The sequence below is a fragment of the Theobroma umbraticum genome, unplaced genomic scaffold, assembly GCF_002168275.2.
Source record: "Theobroma umbraticum cultivar Fairchild unplaced genomic scaffold, ASM216827v3 scaffold_204.0, whole genome shotgun sequence".
In the NCBI taxonomy this organism is placed as follows: Eukaryota; Viridiplantae; Streptophyta; class Magnoliopsida; order Malvales; family Malvaceae; genus Theobroma; species Theobroma umbraticum.
Genome location: NW_018397267.1, coordinates 2,038,776 through 2,058,987, shown reverse-complemented (window position 1 = coordinate 2,058,987; position 20,212 = coordinate 2,038,776). Strand labels below are relative to the sequence as shown.

Below are 20,212 nucleotides of genomic sequence, written 5' to 3'. Positions count from 1 at the left end.
TTCATGTATTTTTTGCGAAATAATTTAACATTTTAAAGAAGAAAATAAAAAGAAAAAGAAACACAAGAACACTGGAAAAGCGGTTGTGGAACAATCTACGTTCAGATCTTGACGTGTGATCTAAGCATTGGTTGTCGAGTTTTGGATAATGTTGCCACGTTATCATGGCTGTCCCCTCAATTATATATATAACCCACGGATCACGGCTTTTTCCAATATACCATTTGGTCTTTCTTTAGTTTACTCTCTCAAGTTCTCAAGCAACCTGTGTTATCTTTGGTTTGAATCAATCTCCGACCTCTTTAAAGAAAGAAATTTCTAGTTTGATTGAGGAAGAAGAAATGTTGGCAATATTCAACAAAGGGTTAGTGAATCCACCGAAGGAGCTGCACAGTCCAGCTTCGGTAAGTTCATCTAGGAAGCCTAAGCTTGCGGTGGAAATCCTCAAGGATTTTCTCTCTGCTAATCCCAACAGTGCTTTCTCGATTGGCTTCGGAGCTGCAGCTTCCTTAGCTTATGTTCCACCACAGAATCCTTGCACCACTTACCAAAGGTATCTCTTTCTCTTCCCTTATATGCACAGTAATTACACCAAAACAAATCCCCCCCCACTCTTTTTTTTTGTTTAATGTTTCTAATCAAAAGTTGTTGGGTCTGATTGAAAATTTGCAGGTTGTTTTGTGGAGTGGATGAAATATACTGCATTTTCTTGGGAAGTCTGAACAACCTTTGCAGCCTTCTCAGGCAGTATGGTCTGTCAAAAGGCACAAACGAGGCAATGTTTATCATCGAGGCATACAGGACCCTCCGGGACCGTGGCCCCTACCCAGCCCATCAGGTACTCAAGGATCTTGAAGGAAGCTATGGATTTGTGGTCTATGATGGCAAGGCTGGAAGTGTATTTGCTGCATTGGTAAGATCTTCTTCCAAGCTCATAAAAAAAATAGAAGAAGAAGAAAAAATTAGGATGATTTCAACTGTTTATATTCTTACAAGTTTTATAATATACTGGTGTGTAGGGTGCAGATGAAGGGGTTAACCTCTTCTGGGGTATTGCAGCTGATGGATCTGTGGTTGTTTCAGACAACTTGAAGGTCATAAAAGAAAGCTGTGCTAAATCATTTGCACCATTTCCAGCAGGGTGTATGTTCCACAGCGAGCAAGGATTGATGAGTTTTGAGCATCCAAGGAGCGAAATGAAGGCAATGCCAAGAATTGATAGCGAAGGGGTGATGTGCGGTGCCGACTTCAAGGCCGATGTTCAGTCAAGAATAAGCACCATGCCGCGCGTGGGCAGCGAAGCCAACTGGGCGCTGCGAGGCTCCAAAGCTTGAATCATATTTTCACTCATGACCCACAATTGTATTCCATATGATTTTTGTGTTTTTCTTGGCTTTATTCCTTGCTTTTGAATTTTCGGAACGAACTTGCCACTGTAAAAAAATGCCTTGTGAACATGAAAAGGCATGTTTGATAAATAAAATGCAAAAAAAAAAAAAGGGAATTCCTTCACTTAGCAGATTAGCAAGTAGGTTTTCCCTTTCCTCAGCTTATGTGATTCAAGAACAAGCATATTGAAGATATCTGAGTCTTATCTGTAGCAGGGACTGATGGGAAATAGAGTTGTTTTTAAAGCATTAACGCTCGTTTGTTTCAGGTACATCAACACTTCAATGCAATAGAGTAGATACACACTGGTTTATAATGATTCATGACACAATCTAGCAAGTCAAAATAAAGGTATTGCTAATTCAAATTTAATATGTTGGAAAAACAATGATGCGAGAATCACCTGGAAAACCAGCTATTTTCCAGCTCTTTTAACTTAATTTCACAATTTAATCAAGTACATCTGTGTTACGTAGACTAAACATAAAGCTTGCTGACATCCTAATGTATGACAAGGAACAAATATGGAGGTGTCTATCATCGACCAGACTGCTAGATCTGGATTTGATTCCTTCGAAGTGATGAAAACAGGCGTATTTCAACAAGGCCATCTGCCCTTTCATGCAGGGAATGCAAGTCATAGAAAAAGATGGCGGAAAGACACCCTTGCAATTGATCACAGGCAACAGTACAACATGCACTAGCTTGCTGCTTCATCGCTGCTCAATCTAATCAATGCCGATGACCTTACACATCAAAGCATCTTTTGCTCAGTTGAGGAATGATTCTCCTAGTAATTCGTAACATAAATCAACCTTCAGCAAGCCTAGCCAAGCAGAACTACTTGATAATTCAATCTGACTCCACAAAGATCTGCAATGCAATGAAAAGATACAACAGAAATGAACCAGTAATATACATCCTAAAACTGATATTACCAATTTGAGATGGCAAGAAAATATATTAGAATGAATATGAAGCCAACCTCCACATCTGGCAATGAGTCATAAGTTTTCTTCTCTCTTGTGTCGGACACTGTAATTCCACTAATTTTCTGGACTCCAACTTTAGTTGCAATCAGATTCTGCACATGCAAAGAAGAACCCAGAAATTATAAATGGAGTGAAAACATAAACAGAAACACAGCTTGTCATGTAGCTGCAGATGGAGTACCAGCACAACTGGTGAACAGTAATCACTGCATTTTCAGAAGTTTATACAAGGGAGAAGAAGTAGAACAATCAGTATCAAATAATACGATAGCTTCCATTTGATACTAAATGATTGCATGTTCAAGTCCAGGCTGAAGCCATAGTTAAAACAAACTGATTGAAATTGTATGGTCCAGAAATATTTTTCATACCAGATGGAAATCAGTGGAACCAGATGCCTCCACCTGTGGTAATGCCTGCACACAAGTGTCAATATGACTATCACAGTAAATAAGAAAAAGAACAAGGAAAAAAAAAGCATTATTACAAAAATTTATTTATGCTCTTGAGATACTAATAATCTTGTTAGAAGACAAACCAAAGCAATTCATCTAAGTCGTGCTTGAGGTTCAACATTGCACAAGGCCTTCAACTACCTCATAACTGTACAAAGTCCCTCATGCTAACAAAAGTAAAAAAATAAATAAATACAACCATAATATCTAAAAAAGAAACACTATCCCATTACTTTTGGGTTGATGGCCCAGGTTTAAGTGATCCTCAGTTGTCATGACCTAATTACATGGACTGAAATTACCACTGCACCTTTCATACACACTTCTCATGCAGACTGGCTAGATTACTTTACATACCAACAACCACATCTCCCTCTTCATGAAAAAGCTCTAAGAATGCAAATTTCAAAACAGTTCCTACCATACCTTTTATGTTTACATGTTATGTGGTGTGACTTATCACTTTAGCCAGCACCTACCACATATCTCTCTTCATCAAGCATTTCTAAAAATATAAGTTTCAAGATCAAACCTTATCTTTCTCTCTATCTCTCCCTATAGAGGAAAGCTTTAGGTATATAAGCTGCTAGAAAATGTGAGTGTAGGCCAAAATAGCTAAAATAATGTTAGAAGTCAATTCAATCAAATACCATAGTCTGAAGTCCATTAATCATAACAATCTTCTCCTTGTGTGCACTATTTTGTGATAACCAAACCTCAAATGGGCCCAACTCTCTATCAGTATGGTTTGTGAGATTTAGGTGTACCTGCACAACAGTGATTAAGGCATTTAAAAGTCAATAAACTTATTAAAAATATACTTCAAGATTAAGCTGAACAAAGCAAAGGAAGAAACTCTTGGGCAGGCGGAATTTGATTGCAGTCTTCTAAAGTTTTGCCATTAGGATGGGCAAAGACTTAACAAGAAGTTTTGCCCAAATGCAGAAAGAAAAGCCTCTAATTATACATACTGAAAAGGGCCAATCCAAATTGATTAGAGATGGAATCTCCAGAATTTGCAACTCGATCTCTTTGCGTGTGATGGGCTGAAGAGGAAAAACATATCAGAATCTGTTTGATAATTCATATTTTTTTTTTTGAAATTAATGCAAATCTCAAACTCTTACGATAAACAGAACATAAAGAATTCAACAGTGTTTTTCTTTTCTTTTTTAAGAAAAAGGAAATTTGTTCAATACAGATTTGACAACAGAGAATATGAAACTGGGTTTTAAAATTGTAAGAATGCTTAACTTACATTGCCAAGAATTTGCTGTGTTTGCAAGCGGCCAGGTTCACCCAAATTTGTACGCCATGTTATCTGAAATTTACCTAGAATATTAGTCCCCTCTACTTTCACTTGTGCAGAACCATCCGAAGACGATTTCAATTGATAAAGGTAATTGTAAACCCCCCCGCCAGATCTGATAAGAATAGGTGGCTTAAAGATCTCTCTGCCAGTGAACGATTATCAATAAAGAAGAAAAGACTATATTAGCTTTAGCTTAAAAAATCAAAGAGAAAGATAACTAGAACTTCAAAGCATTGCACAGACAAGCTGCTAACAATAAAATAATCAAAATGATATATCCATTACTTACCCAGTTGATGAGTTATCTGCAGGATGGAGTTCATCTGCTTTTAGTGCTGTGGCACTCCAATGCGGAGCTGGTTCGAACTCAACTTGGTCCATATAAAGGTTCGATTTTGTATGATTCTCTATGCAAGCCTCTAAATAGGTAGTTTCCTGAGACATTACAGGAAGGGTGTGATTTGATGGCACAGCTGAAAGCCCTAGTTGACTCACAGCTTTTATGATTAATAATGCAGATGTTAAGACAATGGTCATAGTATTGGCGCTGGTATAGGCTGCACTTGTCATAGACCAACAATTGTAAAACCATAAGAGGCACTCCAATCATAAGATGGTAGTTTTACATATTGCAGAAACCGATTTGCAGCAGAAGGCAAGACACATTTGGCACACCCACCTTGCTTCTAATGCCACAAATGAGAAACACCAAAAGAGAAATATATATATATATGAGAAGTATATCTATAAGAAAACTCAGAGGTTGGGCTAAATAATGGAGGGTAGCCCTTGCCCTCCCATGATACTCATGAGGTGGGATGAAATACTGACGATGTAAAAGAAAACATTTAGGAATTGATTTGATATCAACTTCATTTAAGCATATTTACCCTACTATTTCTATACTTTGCATTTTAGAAAAAGAATCAACAATAGCAGCATGAATATCTGGGCTTTATAAACTTACATTAGAGAATTCAAGTCAATCTCAACCTACCTTGACAGCACGGACCTGCACAACAGAGACAAGAAACTTTACAATTTTGAATGGAAAAGTACAACAAAAGCCGAGAAGAAAATAAACGAACAAAGTAGAAGCAACAAATGCCTCTGGTGCTCGCCAGGGGCAGCATGTACATTAGATTTATTTTATTTCTTTCTTAAGGCATGGGATGGTACCTTTGTCCTAACTGATAGTGGATTTGCAACAATGAACTTGAAAAACTGTGGAAGATATTTTCGTTCGCCATCACCATCATTGTATAATGCAGTGCAAACCAGCCTAAAATTTTGTCATGCGACACATCATGGTCAAGTTAGGGGAAAGTAATTAAGGAAACCAATTACATGAGACAGCAAAACAGTTCTATAAGATACTACATACGTATGAGCTCCAAGTTCCTTGACATCATGTTCCACAATGAAATCATAACGCCCGCCTGCACGTATTGATTCAACAGGTGATTTTGATGTATCCAAGAGGAGGATCCTTTGCCTCTCCGTTTGAATTTCTGCCTATAATAAATGGAAGACTTCTTTATCTTTTGTATAAAATTAATACATATTTTTGAGTGTAAAAGTGTGCATGAACTTGCAAGAAAAACATCATTTAGGCACTTATCTCAAAGGAGACGAGAAACAAGTAAATAGAAAAATACTGAATTTAGATAATCAAAAACAAGCTTAAAGAGAAGCACATGATCTGGGGCTTTTCCCTTTTCAATGCTAATAACACAAAAGCTTAATCAAATTCAATTAAAGAGGGGAAAGAACAGGTCCTACCAAACTACAAAAGAAAATGTCAATAAGTTATCAAATTTTCTGTCGTTTCAAACACATTATCATTGCAGCAGGTAATCAGTAGCTATCAGCCAAATATTGCGGCAAATTCATCAAAAAGCAACAAATTAAACAGACTGACCTTAATAATAACATCCCTAACTTCAAAATTAGAGCTGTTGTTAATGCTAATATAGCTGCAGAATGTCTCTCCCAAATAAATCGCCCTTTATTAATTTAACCGGAAAAGAAGAATCAATCAAATCAAAAGAAATTAAAAAAAACGATTAACAAAAATAAAAACAAAGGGATGCAATGAGACCCGAAGGCTTGGGGGAGGACGAGGAGGCCAGAGAAGCCCATGGCATCGGAGGGGTGGTGGAGGAGGAATCTGTTGCCGTAGGTCAGATCGGAGGAGTCCGTAGACTTACTGACGTGGCTGGACAAGAGTGGAGGGAGGTTAGAGGCGGCGAGTGGATCGTCGAAGATGTCCTCGCCGACAAAGAGGTCGGCGGGGTCCAAGCGGAAGGGAGGTTCGACGTGGAACGATGGCTTGCAAAGCCGCATCACCCTGAACGCCAGGGAGTGCGTTCCTTGCTGCGTCGTGCTCATGGCTTAACTATTTCAGAATTATGAGCAACCCAGAATTGTGCCCTTTATTCTCTTTGTTAAATTGAGGCTTGAGACTTGAGAGACTCTGAGAGAGCAAGATGCCAAGTTATGAGAATGAGCTCTCGCGGTTTCCCTTTTAGCATTTGCCAGGTTCCCCAGGAGCTCGGGTCGTTTTATCTTCAACTGTTGAGCTTACTAATAATCCTTTCTCCGCCTAATTATGCAGATCTAAAAATAATAACAATAAATTTGCATATATAATTATTCAATTTGATTTAGAACATAATAGAATTATTCAAATTTGATTTTATTAAATTTAATTATTATTAATTTAATAAATAAATTCGAATATGATTCAACATTGAATTAAATCTAAAATTCAAATAAAACTTTAAAATAAAAAAAATTAATGTAACTCTATACTTTATTTTATTTATAAATATTTATCAAATTTATCAAATTCGAATTCCACTTAATTTAATTTTGAGCAACCCAAATTTAACTTCGATAATAAATTAATTAAATTTTGTTATTTATTAAATAATTAATTCAAATTGTTCCTGAATAGCTTCACAAGTTTACTTTCCTACCAAATCGATATAAAGACTTCAAAATTTAGAGATATTGGTTTAGAATTTATAAACAACTTCAATCCAAATAGACATTTGCCGAATCTAATAATTTATGCTCTCTCTTCAAATCAATTGGATCAAGTAAATAGGTAAGTGTAGATCATGAATAAAGATATATTATAAATGTTCGAGTTAAGCCGAGTTAACATAATGCTAAATTTGAATTTGATTTAATTAAAAAATTAGAGATTTGAACTCAATTTAATATTAATTTTGTATATCAAAAGTTGATTCAAAAAATAATAGAATTATTTGAACTTGATTTTATTAAGTTTGATCAATTACTGATTTAAGAAATAAGTTTAAAAACCGATTTAAGTTCAAATTTAAATTTTAAAATCAAATAAAACTTTTAAATATAAAACTTAATATTATTATATACTTTGTTTTATTTATAAAATATTTAAAAAAAATTATAAATCATTCAAGTCAAATATTATAAATTTGAATTCAACTTAACTTATTATTAATAAATTAATCTATCGAATCAATCCAAACAGATCACAAATAATTTGACAAAGTTTACTTTATTGCCAAAACCACTGAAAGACTTCAAAATGTGGACAAGAAACAGCTTTAGTCAAAATAAATACTTCTTTTTAAGTTAAAATAAAAAAAAATTATTTCATTTATCGAGTTTTTTTATTTAATTAAAATATATCGATAATCATTTTCTTAAATCTACAATCATATGCTCCTTCCACTTGAACATTAAGAACATCACGATTCTAAATGTATTTAGCTTTAACTATATTCATGGACAACTAATAATCTTGTCCATTTAACCAAATTTATTTTTTAATATTTCTTAAAAAAGAGTTATATTTATTTGTTTTAATTAATTAAAGATATATATTATTTAGTTTGTCTTTTAAAAATGAGTATTTAATAAATTCAAATATTTGATGAAGAGTTTTAAAATATTGAAATATGAATTCGGATAATATTTATAAATTTTATTAAAATAATTATAAATTTCAGATATATTATAATTTAATAAAAATTAAATTTTAATATCTAGAAAATAAAAAGAACCTGGGAAAGGAATTTGTGCTAGGCGTAGGGAAGCAGGCTGTAACGATATCTTCATTGCTCTATTTATAAACCCAACCGCCCAACCCAAACTCCTTTAATACCCGGAATCGCTCTGCTCTCTCTCTCCCACACTCTCACATTTTCTTTTCTTTTTCTTTTCTTTTGTTTTCTTTCCTCACGCAAACCCTTGACCTCAAATCCACACTAACCCCACTAAAACAAACACACACTCTCTCTCTACAGTGCTACCTGTCACCTTCAATTGCGACTTTTGCACCACTCAACTCGCATTTCTCTTTCTCTCTCTTACATTTGTTTGCCCCTTTTTCTTTTATATAAATAAAGAGATTTAGGGTTTTGTTTTTTCTTCGATATGAATCCGCAGCAGGGCTCGGGGAATAACAAGGACCCAGAGGAAGAGCCCGTGACCCAGTCGGTTGTTGACTCGACCGTTAAGACGGGCCCGGAGAAGCCTGTTGCTCCTGAGCCGGTTGCCGTTACTGGAGAAGACGAGGTTGTTACTTCATCAGAGAAAACGGAGGATACGACGATGGAAGATGATTTGGTTAATCCGGCTACGGTGTTTTGTATTCGCTTGAAACAGCCGAGGTCCAATGTGCAACATAAAATGAGTGTCCCTGAACTGTGTCGCAATTTTAGGTCAGAATTCGAGTTCAATTCACTGTCAACTTTGCGATTTTCTTCTTTTTCTTTTTTGGCTTTTTCATTACGATGTTTTGTTTTTCCCTTTGTTACTTCAGTGCTGTTGCTTGGTGTGGAAAGTTGAATGCTATTGCTTGTGCGTCTGAAACTTGTGCTAGAATTCCGAGGTAATGATAACTTACTCGTGAAGTCTTTTATGCTATCTTTGATCCTAGGGTAAACTATAGAACTATTTGGAATTTGAGTTTGTTGTGAAAGCTTTTTAACTTTCCAAACATAGCAAACCTTGGAATTGTGATGAATTCCATTAACGTTTTGTTAAACTCATTTATTCCAGACACGCTGTAACGGCAGAAATTTTTTGCGACTGAATTTTATATATAGATGGCGAACTAATGCATTAGTTCACTGTTTTCTTTCCTTGTAGTTCTAATGCAAATCCACCGTTTTGGATTCCCATACATATTGTGATACCAGAGCGTCCGACTGAGTGTGCAGTGTTCAATGTCATAGCAGGTAGCATATATCTACACCTTGCAGCTCTTACTGTTATAGTTTTAAAGTATTGTCGTTAGTGACCATGATGAATATTTTGACATGTGTAGTGGTGCGAAAATGTCACTTTCATATTGTTAGATTTATGGCTTATCAATCCATATGGTTTTGCAATGTCTTTTTATCCGTGGAAGCAGGATGATTAGTATGTGTGTATTTTTACCTCTTTGTTTTAGTCAATACGCTTGTGGTTATTGATGTTATTCTCATGTCTGCTTATAAGTATCAGCTTTGACTGATATAATATATCAGGTGCAAAGTTGTGTATATAATTTGTTGCATGCATACTTCTTGCAGATTCTCCTCGTGATTCTGTTCAGTTTATTGAATGGTCACCTACTTCTTGTCCTCGTGCCTTATTGATAGCTAACTTCCATGGGAGGATAACCATCTGGACTCAGCCATCCCAAGTAAGCTAGCTCATCATCTTCCAAATACTTAAGTCACCTCCTTTTAAGTCCTTAACGTGGCATTTCTCCTTATTTCTCCACTTCAGACTTAGTTATAGTGACTACAATGGCTTTTTTTTAGCTTTTGGTCACTTGTCATTTAGGCTTACCTTTTACTCATTTGTGGTCATAAGATCTTACCTTGGCTTAAAATTTGATGTGTAAATGCAGGGGCCTGCTCATCTGGTACGCGATGCTAGCTGCTGGCAGCGTGAGCATGAATGGCGGCAGGATATAGCAGTTGTTACAAAGTGGTTATCAGGGGTGTCGCCGGTAAATATTTTTGCTGTCTGCAAAGCTGATATATGGAAAAATGATCTTTGGGGCGTGAATTATCGTGTAAATTGTACAAATTTTTTTTATGTTGTCCTAATAACTTGGCTCAAAATTCTCATCATGTGTAAAAATCATAGTGATGGCACTTCTCTCACTATCACTAAAGCCTTCAGAGAAAAGAGAGAAGAAGCTGAGAATGGAGGGCTCTTTGTGTTGTTCCCTTATTAATATTCTTTGTGATTCTTTCAACAGATATCTTTTGCTCATTTGTGCTATGTTTTGTCTGGTCTCACCCCCCGAAGCATATAGATGTTCCAATCTGATCACTTTTGCTATTGCTTTATTTGTTTGAAATCAGTATAGGTGGCTTTCCTCAAAATCCAGTAATCCTGCAAACTCAAAGTCAACTTTTGAGGAAAAATTTCTTTCCCAGCAATCTCAAAATTCAGGTTTGTTGCTTTCTCCTCATTAAGTATTTGTAGTATACCTTGCCAGAAAGTTGAGGTCTGGCTCATACTTTTATTAGTTGCAAAATATGCATCATGTTCTCTTCATGATTGAGCATAAGAAGTAAATTTGTAAACACTCTGGACATCTAAGGTTGATTAATTTATAGGATGATCAACTGCTTTTGGTGTTCTTTGATGATGACAGTATTGGTTATAGCTCATCAGTTGGTCTGCCCTTTCTGTTTTATTAATATTGTTATAAAAGCTCATTATTGTTTGTATCTGATGAAAAAATGTGTTCTTTTCAGCCAGGTGGCCCAATTTTCTTTGTGTTTGTTCCGTCTTCTCTTCAGGGTCTGTTCAACTTCACTGGTCTCAGTGGCCACCTACTCAGGGTAGTACAGCACGAAAGTGGTTTTGCACCAACAAGGGGATTTTGGGTGCTGGGCCTAGTGGGATCATGGCTGCTGATGCTATAATAACAGACAGTGGTGCCATGCATGTGGCAGGTGTTCCAATTGTAAACCCATCTACTGTTGTTGTCTGGGAGGTTACTCCTGGCCCAGGAAATGGATTTCAAGCAACTGCAAAGACCAGCACAAGCAGTGGGATCCCACCTTCAGTTAATCCACCCATCTGGGCAGGTTTTGCCCCATTGGCTGCATACTTATTTAGTTGGCAAGAATATTTGATATCTGAGGCAAAGCAAGGGAAGAAGTCAACAGATCAAGATTTTAATGATGCTGCGTCACTACATTGCTCGCCAGTTTCAAATTTCTCAGCGTATGTGAGTCCTGAGGCTGCAGCACAATCTGCAGCAACCACTACTTGGGGCTCTGGAGTAACTGCAGTTGCCTTTGATCCAACTCGTGGTGGTTCTGTAATTGCTGTTGTTATTGTTGAGGGTACTTGTCTGATCTTTTAAGTTAATCTTTGAAACTTCTTGCTGTTCCTATAATGGAGCTTACACATAGGTTATAATGTTTGGTTAATTTGTTCTTTCTGCTTCTTGAATTATCTTGCTTATTAATTAGTTTGTTAAGTTGTTAATCCTCGTGATGGCATTTTGGAGATACTAATCTTCCGACTTAAATAAGCTGCAGACAGCATCGAAGATCCCATTACTTAGTGATTGAGAAAATAAGACTGGATGGGCCATGGTTTGGCCTGTAACAGCATGTTTTGGCAGTAATTGATCCATTGGATTATTGGCCTAATAATTTATAATTCCATTCTATACTTATTTTGGGCTGAAAGTTTCTTTGCTGTTGGTATACTTGGTTTCTGAATAAGATAGTTCTTCTTTTACCAGCTATTAATTTGGTTTTTGTTGTATCGTGTTTATTGAGCAGATCAATCTGAATAACTGATTTCATATATGCAGGACAATACATGTCCCCATATGATCCAGATGAGGGTCCTACAATCACAGGGTGGAGAGTGCAACGTTGGGAGTCATCTCGTCAGCCTGTTGTTATCCATCATATATTTGGGAACCCTTCCTCCAGTTTTGGAGGGCAAGCACCTATGCAAACTGTTTGGGTTTCTAAAGTGGATAGAAGCATACCACCTACAAATGACTTTAAGATTCAGCAAGCAGCTGCCGCCGGACCAGCTTCTGATGCCCGAAAAGCATCTGATTTGAGTGCTGAGAAGGCAAAGAGAGTCAGTTTTGATCCCTTTGATCTGCCAAGTGATGTTAGAACACTTGCTCGAATTGTTTATTCTGCTCATGGTGGTGAGATTGCTATTTCATTTCTTCGGGGTGGAGTCCACATTTTTTCTGGTCCAGATTTTACTGCTGTTGATCACTACCAGATTAATGTTGGATCTGCGATTGCTGCTCCTGCCTTCTCTTCAACAAGCTGTTGTTCAGCTTCTGTTTGGCATGACACTAGCAAGGACCGTACCATATTGAAGATAATTCGTGTTCTTCCTCCTGCTGTTTCAAGTAGTGAAATAAAGGCTAACGCATCAACCTGGGAACGTGCTATAGCTGAGAGGTATCTTCATAATTAGCTAATTTCTGTTCAGGGACTGACTGGATGGACTTTTTTTTGTTAATGTACAGCATGGTAGCACTGAATTTCTTTCATCTTAGAGCAGGTTCTGGTGGAGTCTTTTGGTTGGAGTTGATTGGTGGGATGCTGTTGGCTGTACACAAAGTGCTGCTGAGGATGGCATTGGTAAACATGCTTTCACTGTTTGTTACTGTTTTTTGACCTAAGTGCAAATTACATATTTTCTTCACGTTTGCATTTTACACTACCATCTACGCTTAATTAGTGGCACCTGTAATTCATGCTTGTTTTTTCAGTTTCTTTGAACAGCGTGATTGCTGTCTTAGATGCGGATTTTCATTCTCTCCCTTCTATTCAGCACAGGCAACAGTATGGACCTGTATGTGGTTCCTTGAACTTCATTATTGCACTATCTGGTTCTCAGTTGCTTTTACATGATTAATTACATTTTGTTCTTGTTTTATGAATTGTCAATTACAAGGTGAAAAGGCTATTCAAAAAAAAAAAATTACAAGGTGAAAGGAAAGTGTCTATAGTTTCTTACTATTATTATTATTGTTATTATTTTGACTTGGTTGAATAAGTGATGCACATTGGAAGATCATGTTCTTTGACATTTTTATATTTTCTGTAGCTGAAAAAAGTACACAATGCTTAGAATATCATCTAATGAGGCTATGACACCTTCAGTATCTTTAAAATGGAACCCTGCCTAGATAGCCTAAATTTTCTCCTGTCTGTATTACTCTGTCGCCTTCTAGGATGCTAGAATATAAATGTTGGCTTGGAGGGTGCAAAACAGATGAAATAGGAAACTTCAATCTTTGATGTTGTCAGGGCTAATTGTTCCAAACGCTTGGGTTTGAAATTCAATATCACCTTTATTTGAGCAGAGTTGATTAAATTTTTTATTGATTTTTTTAACTGTTTATTGGGTTGTCTTTATACATTGCAGAGCCTGGACAGGATAAAGTGCAGGCTACTTGAAGGTTCAACTGCCCAAGAGGTTAGGGCAATGGTTCTAGATATGCAAGCAAGGCTGTTGCTAGATATGCTAGGGAAAGGAATTGAATCAGCTTTGGTAAATCCTTCAGCTCTAGTATCAGAACCATGGCAGGCATCTGGTGAGACATTATCCAGCATTGATCCTGAAGCAATGGCTGTTGATCCAGCCCTTGTTCCGAGTATTCAGGTATTGTTTCTATATTTGACTTGCCTTAACATGTTTTGAGTCTTTAGTCCTGCTGAAATTTTATCTTTTGAAACAAAATGGTGTCCACTGTCCATTGTCAATGATTTGTCTTTATTGTTTCCTTACCGTGTTTCACGTATAAGATTACTGACGATTTTAGAGTGCAGCATAAGGGGTATATGGTTGGTCTCTGACCACGATTTCTGGATAGTAACTAAGCCCTACCAAAACAGTTCATATCTTGGCATATTATAATACTCTATCATGCTCTATCACAAGCATTTTCTTTCAGTGGAGAGGTTGTCCCTTGTTCAGTTAGCTTATACTTCCTATTGTTGATACACTATGCAGGCTTATGTTGATGCTGTTCTGGATCTGGCTTCACATTTTATTACACGTTTGCGGCGTTATGCAAGTTTCTGTCGCACATTGGCAAGTCATGCTGTTAATGCAGGTTCTGGCAGCAACCGCAATATGGTAGCAAGTCCTACCCAAAGTTCAGCAACTCCAGCAACAAGTCAGGGTCAGTATGTAACAGGCTTTTGATATTGAAAATTTATTAATAAAAAATGTACTTTTTTTGCATTAATGGGCTTATTCCTCCAGACCGTCATGTCTTTTAACCCTTCTTGATTTGTAATTCGAAATTTGCTGTATTTATCAGCCTAAACCATGTTATCATATTTTACAGCTGGTCAAAGTGGTACCACGAGTTCAACAGGAAGCACACAGATGCAAGCTTGGGTACAGGGTGCTATTGCTAAGATTAGCAGCTCCACCGATGGAGTTGCCAATTCAACTCCAACCATAAGTGGTCCATCTTCCTTTATGCCGATAAGCATTAACACAGGAACATTTCCTGGAACACCAGCTGTTAGGCTCATTGGAGACTGCCATTTCCTTCATAGATTATGTCAACTTCTACTTTTCTGCTTTTTCTTTCGGCGAGCGCAACAACCTCGCTATGCACAAAGAACTGCTGATGCAAATCAACAAAAATCTCAGCCTGGGGCTCCTGGAAAGATGGAGGAGGTCAATTCTGTTTCTGTTAAGCCAACGACAACTATGACTAGGTCTGATGAAGCCCAGGGATCAAGAACTGGACAGGTGGTACCTGGAGCTAAAGCAGTTGAGGAAGGTCCTGCTGGGCGGTTAAAGATGGGCTCTGGGAATGCTGGTCAAGGATACACTTTTGAGGAGGTAGTAACTGTATATTATTATTACTTCCATTACTACTACTGCCACCGGTAGTTGTCTCTGCTTAGAATATATGAGAAACTTGTTGGAAATTTAATGTTGATATGCCGAAAGTTTTGTTTTAGTTGTAATTGTGTGTTCAGGAGTCTAAAATAATATTTAGGATTGTGCTCTAGGGCACTGATGATGGCAGCCTGCAATGATACTTTGATATAATAAACTTCATATGTTGCTGTGCAGGTGAGGGTCCTTTTCTTCATTCTTATGGATCTCTGTAGGCGTACTGCTGCTCTAGCACACCCATTGCCAGTTTCTCAAGTGGGGAGCAGCAGTATCCAGGTGCGGTTGCATTACATTGATGGAAATTATACAGTGTTGCCTGAGGTAGTGGAAGCATCTCTTGGCCCACATATGCAGGTATGCAGATTTTATCGTCAAATTTTATGGAAAACTAGTTGCAGAAATGCTGGCTGCCAATAATTATTAGGCAGCTCTTAAATACAGTAACTCATGATTTATATCTGTCTGTAGTCGGTGATATATACTGATAGAACAAATAATATGTGGATTTAAAGTTGTGTTTTGCAAATCCTTCTGATTCTACAGAGCATATTGTAGATGTAACGTTAATAAAAGCAGTTTTAAGTAGCATAATGGAACCATTATTAGAAAAAGAAAAAAATATAAATAAAAGGTAGCAAAAGGTTATTGTGTGAGTGGACATAAGGTGCTAATGTTGGTTGTCCTGACTCTTTGATGTTCTAATTATTTAGATTTCCAAATTGCCTTTTGGTAACATATGTTTATCATCTCCTAAGTTCTCCTCTTTCTGAATTCTGTGCAGAATATGCCTCGACCTAGGGGTGCAGATGCTGCTGGTCTGTTACTGCGTGAGTTAGAATTGCATCCCCCATCTGAAGAATGGCACAGACGGAATATGTTTGGTGGTCCATGGTCTGATCCTGAGGATATGGGCCCAATAGATGACACTCCTAGGCTAAGTAATTCCATTGACTCCATTGATATGAGCTCCTTGGAAAATTTTGATGGCTATTATGGAGCCCAAACCCTGTGGCCAAGGAAGCGCCGGCTGTCTGAAAGAGATGCAGCATTTGGCTTAAACACTTCTGTTGGCCTGGGTGCATATCTTGGTATAATGGGATCTAGAAGAGATGTTGTGACAGCTGTGTGGAAGACTGGTCTTGAAGGTGTTTGGTACAAGGTTTGAGATTAAGCCTTCTTAAAACATTAATTTTTTCTTTTCACTTGTTGGAATTTTTTGTCAATGTGGGTATTACCATGCTCACCACATTAACTCTTGGAGTGTTTTGTTTGCTCATAAGATTCAATATGACTTTGAATATTGTTGGTGCCATTGAGATAACAGAGCTTAGACTGATACTTGGGAGGAACAACTTTTGTTATGTAAAACATGCATTCAGAGATATTAATTGATTGCTATGATCTTTTTCTCAGCTATGACATGAGTCTTGGAGCATAAACGTTTCATTCGGATATATCTTAATCCTTGTTTGTTTGGAATCCCTCTATCTTTGTCCTTCTCATATGAAATTCCTTTTTAATCTTTTTGGTAATTTTGGCTGCTTTTGGTGCAGTGCATAAGATGTTTGCGGCAGACTTCAGCTTTTGCTTCACCTGGTTCAACCAGTCAGCTTAGTCAAAATGAACGGGAGACTTGGTGGATCAGCCGTTGGGCCCATGGATGTCCTATGTGTGGTGGAACTTGGGTTCGAGTTGTATAGATGATACTTTTGACGGGATGTTTATTGGCTGGGCTCATTTTGATTCCTCCTTTATGTGAGTTACAACTTCTTATCTTGCAAATATATGTGGTAGCTGATCACCAGAATTGCCAGTGAGTCTTGATTTTGCTGGATTGAACAGTTGTATAGGATCGAGCTTTGCTCATCTCCATTGGCTCAGGAGCAATTTATGGTCGACCTATTAGGTAGGTTTCTCATTCTCATGAAAAATTGTCTGATACAGTTGCCCATTCGTTTGATGTTTCTCTCTGCCCTTGTTTATCTTTGTAATGCTTTGCAGGTATACTTTACAGTTCATTAATTCTCCTCATTTCCTCGTTGCAGATTGTAAATAGCTTTCTGGTAAATATGTCTATTCGTCTAGTTGCAGTTTACGCAGTCCTGATGGTGCGAATGTAATACCAAACCAAAATGTAGAAGAAGCAAATGATTGCTTTGATCCGAGAAGCTGTTCCTCCGAATCAGCCTTGATTGTTTACCGTCCCATCTTGTAAATTCTGTTGAGAAAACGACTTAGGTTGCTTGGCATTACTGTAACTAGAATTTTCTTTCCGAGCCTCCAAGAAGGGATGAGAACAAGAAATGAATAGGTTTAGATTCCCTGAAGTTTGAAACATTGACATGCTTGTTCCACTCGGGCAAAAGGGCAGCGCCCTCGGTCCAATCAGCTGTCTTTGTAAGTGAAAATATAATATTTGAGGTAAAAGAACATGTTTTCTGCATTGACTGCATGTTGCAAACTCCTACTATTTAGAAATCCATAGCAAATGAACTATCAAGAAGATGAATACCATGCGGTAATCTAATTTGCTGGTCTCCAAATTAAACCTATCTCCTTCTAGAGAATCCACTCCTTACTGTCCAAAAACTTAATTGGAACTAAATTCACCATAGTGTGATAATATAACAGGAGTATGTTGTTGGTCTCTAGCAGATTCCCTCTCTGACCGATTCTAACAAGAGGTATCGTTGAGCTTGCTTCTCACCTGTTGAGCACTTGACGTATGAAGCACTTCGATGGGAAAAAAGAGAAAAACCTATGTAGAAATTGGAATTAATACAGCACCATTGTCTTTTCCAATGTTGACCCAAAGGAAAGAACAATCTGGAGTCAAGCAGATAATTCTTTTCCAGTATGGAATAACCCCAAAAATGAAAAAAAAAAAAAATTGCTTGGACTGACTTTGGGACTCTCTTTTCTAATCTTGACTGTAAGGAAAGGAATATCTATCCGGACTGAAGCAAATTCCTTGTACCGTAAGATGTGGTTGAGAATAATCTCCACCTTTCATTCTCCCGTCATTTTATTTGGGAGAGGAAGGGTTGAACCCTGTAGGCTGCAACCGCTACTATTTTACTTGAAAATAATGCATTCAACATGATTATAATCTTTGCTTCCATGCTGTTACCTCGTAAACATTTATTCCTCAAACCAAGATTTTCCCAGTCTCGAATGTTAAGTAGACAAGAGTTGAAATAGTTGAATGAATACAATAATCAATTGTCTTGGACCATTAAATAGACACCCACATTGGGTTTAAAGTTAACCATAATAAAAGTGTCTTAAAAATATTATGTATTTTTTTTTTTTCAAAATTTTCAAAAATTACAATTATGATTATGAAATTTCACATCTATCAAATTTGAGGTATTTTAAACATATAAATATAACAAGAATTTTATCATCTATTATCAATTGATTTTAATCCCATGCATACTTGTCTTAAAAAATTCATTATGATATTAGAACAAAAACACTGTTTCATTCATTGATTTTTTACATGATGCATGTCATGTAATAAAATCTGTTTTCTTAACACACATGTGAGAACATGATGATTAATTTTAATCAATTAAATTTGAAATACCTTACTATTAATGATCGTGCATTATTCATTTCAAACAGGTCAATCAATGCATCATAACTTGATTGAAGAGGAAAGGACATCCATTTTGGATTTAAATAATTGACACTTGTTTCACAAACTGTTCGTCAACCGACATCGCGTTTACTTTTAAAGTTGGTTTAAGAGCGGAATTCATTACTTTAATTAATCAATTAAGTTTTATTATCTTAAAATTAAACACAGTGACGGCCATTGCTGAACTTACATCTGTGTTACCTTATTCGGCAGAAGGAAACCCTCTTTGCTTTGAGTGAATGGCATGCCACCTAGTCCTGACCCTCACTTTATTAATTGAATATTTGCGCCACGTTTGTTCATCTGCAATTCAACGAACCCACAGCTTTCGATTTATACCAGACAGGAGGTGCAAGAAACTAATGCCAGAAAGTGCGTGTCGAGACGAAAAACAGCGTCGACGGTGTAAAAAGGGCAAACCGGATGACTTTTTCCGACCAGACAAGACACCTAGGTTTCGTTAGGTCACATCCCAATTTCATCATTCATCCAATCATTATTACCTAATAATTCCTATTTTGCGTAATATAAAATTATTCAACTACGGTGGTTGACGGAGTCCGTTTTCTTCCATGCATGGCTTCCAACGAATTCTAACTCCTCCCTCAAATTCTTGTCAGGGCATTCGAACTCTCTACTGAAATGTCTAAGATTTAAAATTTCTTTAAAAAAAGAATTATCGTGTAATTCGAATCTAATAAATTTTCATATATTTTAAAAAATTTTAAAAAACTAAATTTTAATATAATTAATTATTGAATTAATATTGTTAATATAGTCAAATGTCATAAATATAAATAATAAAAAAATTTAATATTATTAATGATTAAATTAATATTATCAATTTTAAAAAATATATAAATTTAACTTTTATAAATTATTATACATAAATTAAATTTACTATTTTAATAGAGTATTAGAATTTATTGTATAGTTTTGACTGAATTTATTAAAAAACGATAAATCAACCTTCTAGCAGGAGACTATTGCTATTCCAATTTTGAGGGCACAAATTCAAAAGAAAAAAAATATAAAACTATTTCTACATGGTGATCATAATTCCAGCCGGCTAAAAGGCAAACGTTGAAAACTCAGACACGACAAAAAGAGAGGTAAAGGTTATTTTTGTATTTCTAAAGAAATATATAAATAATTAAAAAATGGGGGGAATAAAAGATAGCAATGCTTAGCACGTGTTTTGAAAAATATTATTATCTTACAAATACACATAATTAGAAGATAACAGAATAATAATTATAGAGATGTCATCGAGTATTTTATTATTAGATATTCGAAAATATTCAACTCGATTATGTAAAATTAAGATATTTTATATTTTAATTCGGGTAAAAAATTTAATCATAGAAGCCATTTGAGTCTATAATTAAGAATATAGTAATAATAAAAAAGTGTGCAAAAATAGGCGGCTAAATGGGAGAGAGAGAAAACGGTCGCTTTCCTAAGAGGCAGAAGGACAGAGAGAGAGATAGAAGTGGGA

The 20,212-nt window shown here is 36.4% G+C and overlaps 3 protein-coding genes across 4 annotated transcripts; 2 read left to right on the top strand and 1 right to left on the bottom strand.

Moving 5' to 3' along the window:
* The first annotated feature begins 211 nt into the window (after positions 1-211).
* Positions 212-1,581, top strand: LOC110424525 (stem-specific protein TSJT1-like). The gene is made up of 3 exons (XM_021439116.2): positions 212-553; positions 673-913; positions 1,020-1,581. Exons 1-3 carry the CDS (start codon positions 342-344, stop codon positions 1,332-1,334), a joined length of 768 nt encoding a protein of 255 aa, XP_021294791.1. The 5' UTR covers positions 212-341; the 3' UTR covers positions 1,335-1,581.
* A 145-nt stretch (positions 1,582-1,726) lies between these two features.
* On the bottom strand, positions 1,727-6,733 carry LOC110424524 (trafficking protein particle complex subunit-like protein). The gene is made up of 12 exons (XM_021439115.1): positions 6,250-6,733; positions 6,070-6,154; positions 5,533-5,663; positions 5,328-5,430; positions 5,146-5,160; positions 4,438-4,583; positions 4,095-4,290; positions 3,808-3,882; positions 3,487-3,603; positions 2,753-2,797; positions 2,375-2,473; positions 1,727-2,262 (listed from the first exon to the last, which is right to left on the bottom strand). Exons 1-12 carry the CDS (start codon positions 6,537-6,539, stop codon positions 2,242-2,244), a joined length of 1,323 nt encoding a protein of 440 aa, XP_021294790.1. The 5' UTR covers positions 6,540-6,733; the 3' UTR covers positions 1,727-2,241.
* A 1,576-nt stretch (positions 6,734-8,309) lies between these two features.
* On the top strand, positions 8,310-17,518 carry SFR6 (sensitive to freezing 6). Of its 2 annotated transcripts, XM_021439113.2 has the most exons (18): positions 8,310-8,866; positions 8,968-9,036; positions 9,297-9,385; positions 9,722-9,834; positions 10,045-10,146; positions 10,508-10,598; positions 10,907-11,503; positions 11,983-12,601; positions 12,705-12,784; positions 12,916-12,998; positions 13,575-13,811; positions 14,163-14,334; positions 14,503-15,011; positions 15,249-15,425; positions 15,853-16,230; positions 16,625-16,826; positions 16,914-16,977; positions 17,117-17,518. In XM_021439113.2, the coding sequence occupies exons 1-16, from the start codon at positions 8,580-8,582 to the stop codon at positions 16,769-16,771; spliced, it is 3,750 nt and encodes a 1,249-aa protein (XP_021294788.1). In that variant the 5' UTR covers positions 8,310-8,579; the 3' UTR covers positions 16,772-16,826; positions 16,914-16,977; positions 17,117-17,518. The 2 variants fall into 2 exon arrangements, with proteins under 2 accessions (XP_021294788.1, XP_021294787.1); XM_021439112.2 differs by having other exon boundaries at positions 16,625-16,977.
* Positions 17,519-20,212: the final 2,694 nt, after the last annotated feature.

Bases quoted from the DNA above. Each gene is read 5' to 3' on its own strand.
- LOC110424525 (XM_021439116.2), top strand. From the start codon at position 342: ATGTTGGCAATATTCAACAAAGGGTTAGTGAATCCACCGAAGGAGCTG. The intron at 554-672 runs GTATCTCTTTCT...GAAAATTTGCAG, and splicing joins CCTTGCACCACTTACCAAAG to GTTGTTTTGTGGAGTGGATG. The intron at 914-1,019 runs GTAAGATCTTCT...ACTGGTGTGTAG, and splicing joins GAAGTGTATTTGCTGCATTG to GGTGCAGATGAAGGGGTTAA.
- LOC110424524 (XM_021439115.1), bottom strand. From the start codon at position 6,539: ATGAGCACGACGCAGCAAGGAACGCACTCCCTGGCGTTCAGGGTGATG. The intron at 5,664-6,069 runs GTCAGTCTGTTT...CATTTATTATAG, and splicing joins TTAGGGATGTTATTATTAAG to GCAGAAATTCAAACGGAGAG. The intron at 3,883-4,094 runs GTAAGTTAAGCA...TTTCCTCTTCAG, and splicing joins CACAGCAAATTCTTGGCAAT to CCCATCACACGCAAAGAGAT.
- SFR6 (XM_021439113.2), top strand. From the start codon at position 8,580: ATGAATCCGCAGCAGGGCTCGGGGAATAACAAGGACCCAGAGGAAGAG. The intron at 12,999-13,574 runs GTATGTGGTTCC...TATACATTGCAG, and splicing joins ACAGGCAACAGTATGGACCT to AGCCTGGACAGGATAAAGTG. The intron at 16,231-16,624 runs GTTTGAGATTAA...CTTTTGGTGCAG, and splicing joins TTGAAGGTGTTTGGTACAAG to TGCATAAGATGTTTGCGGCA.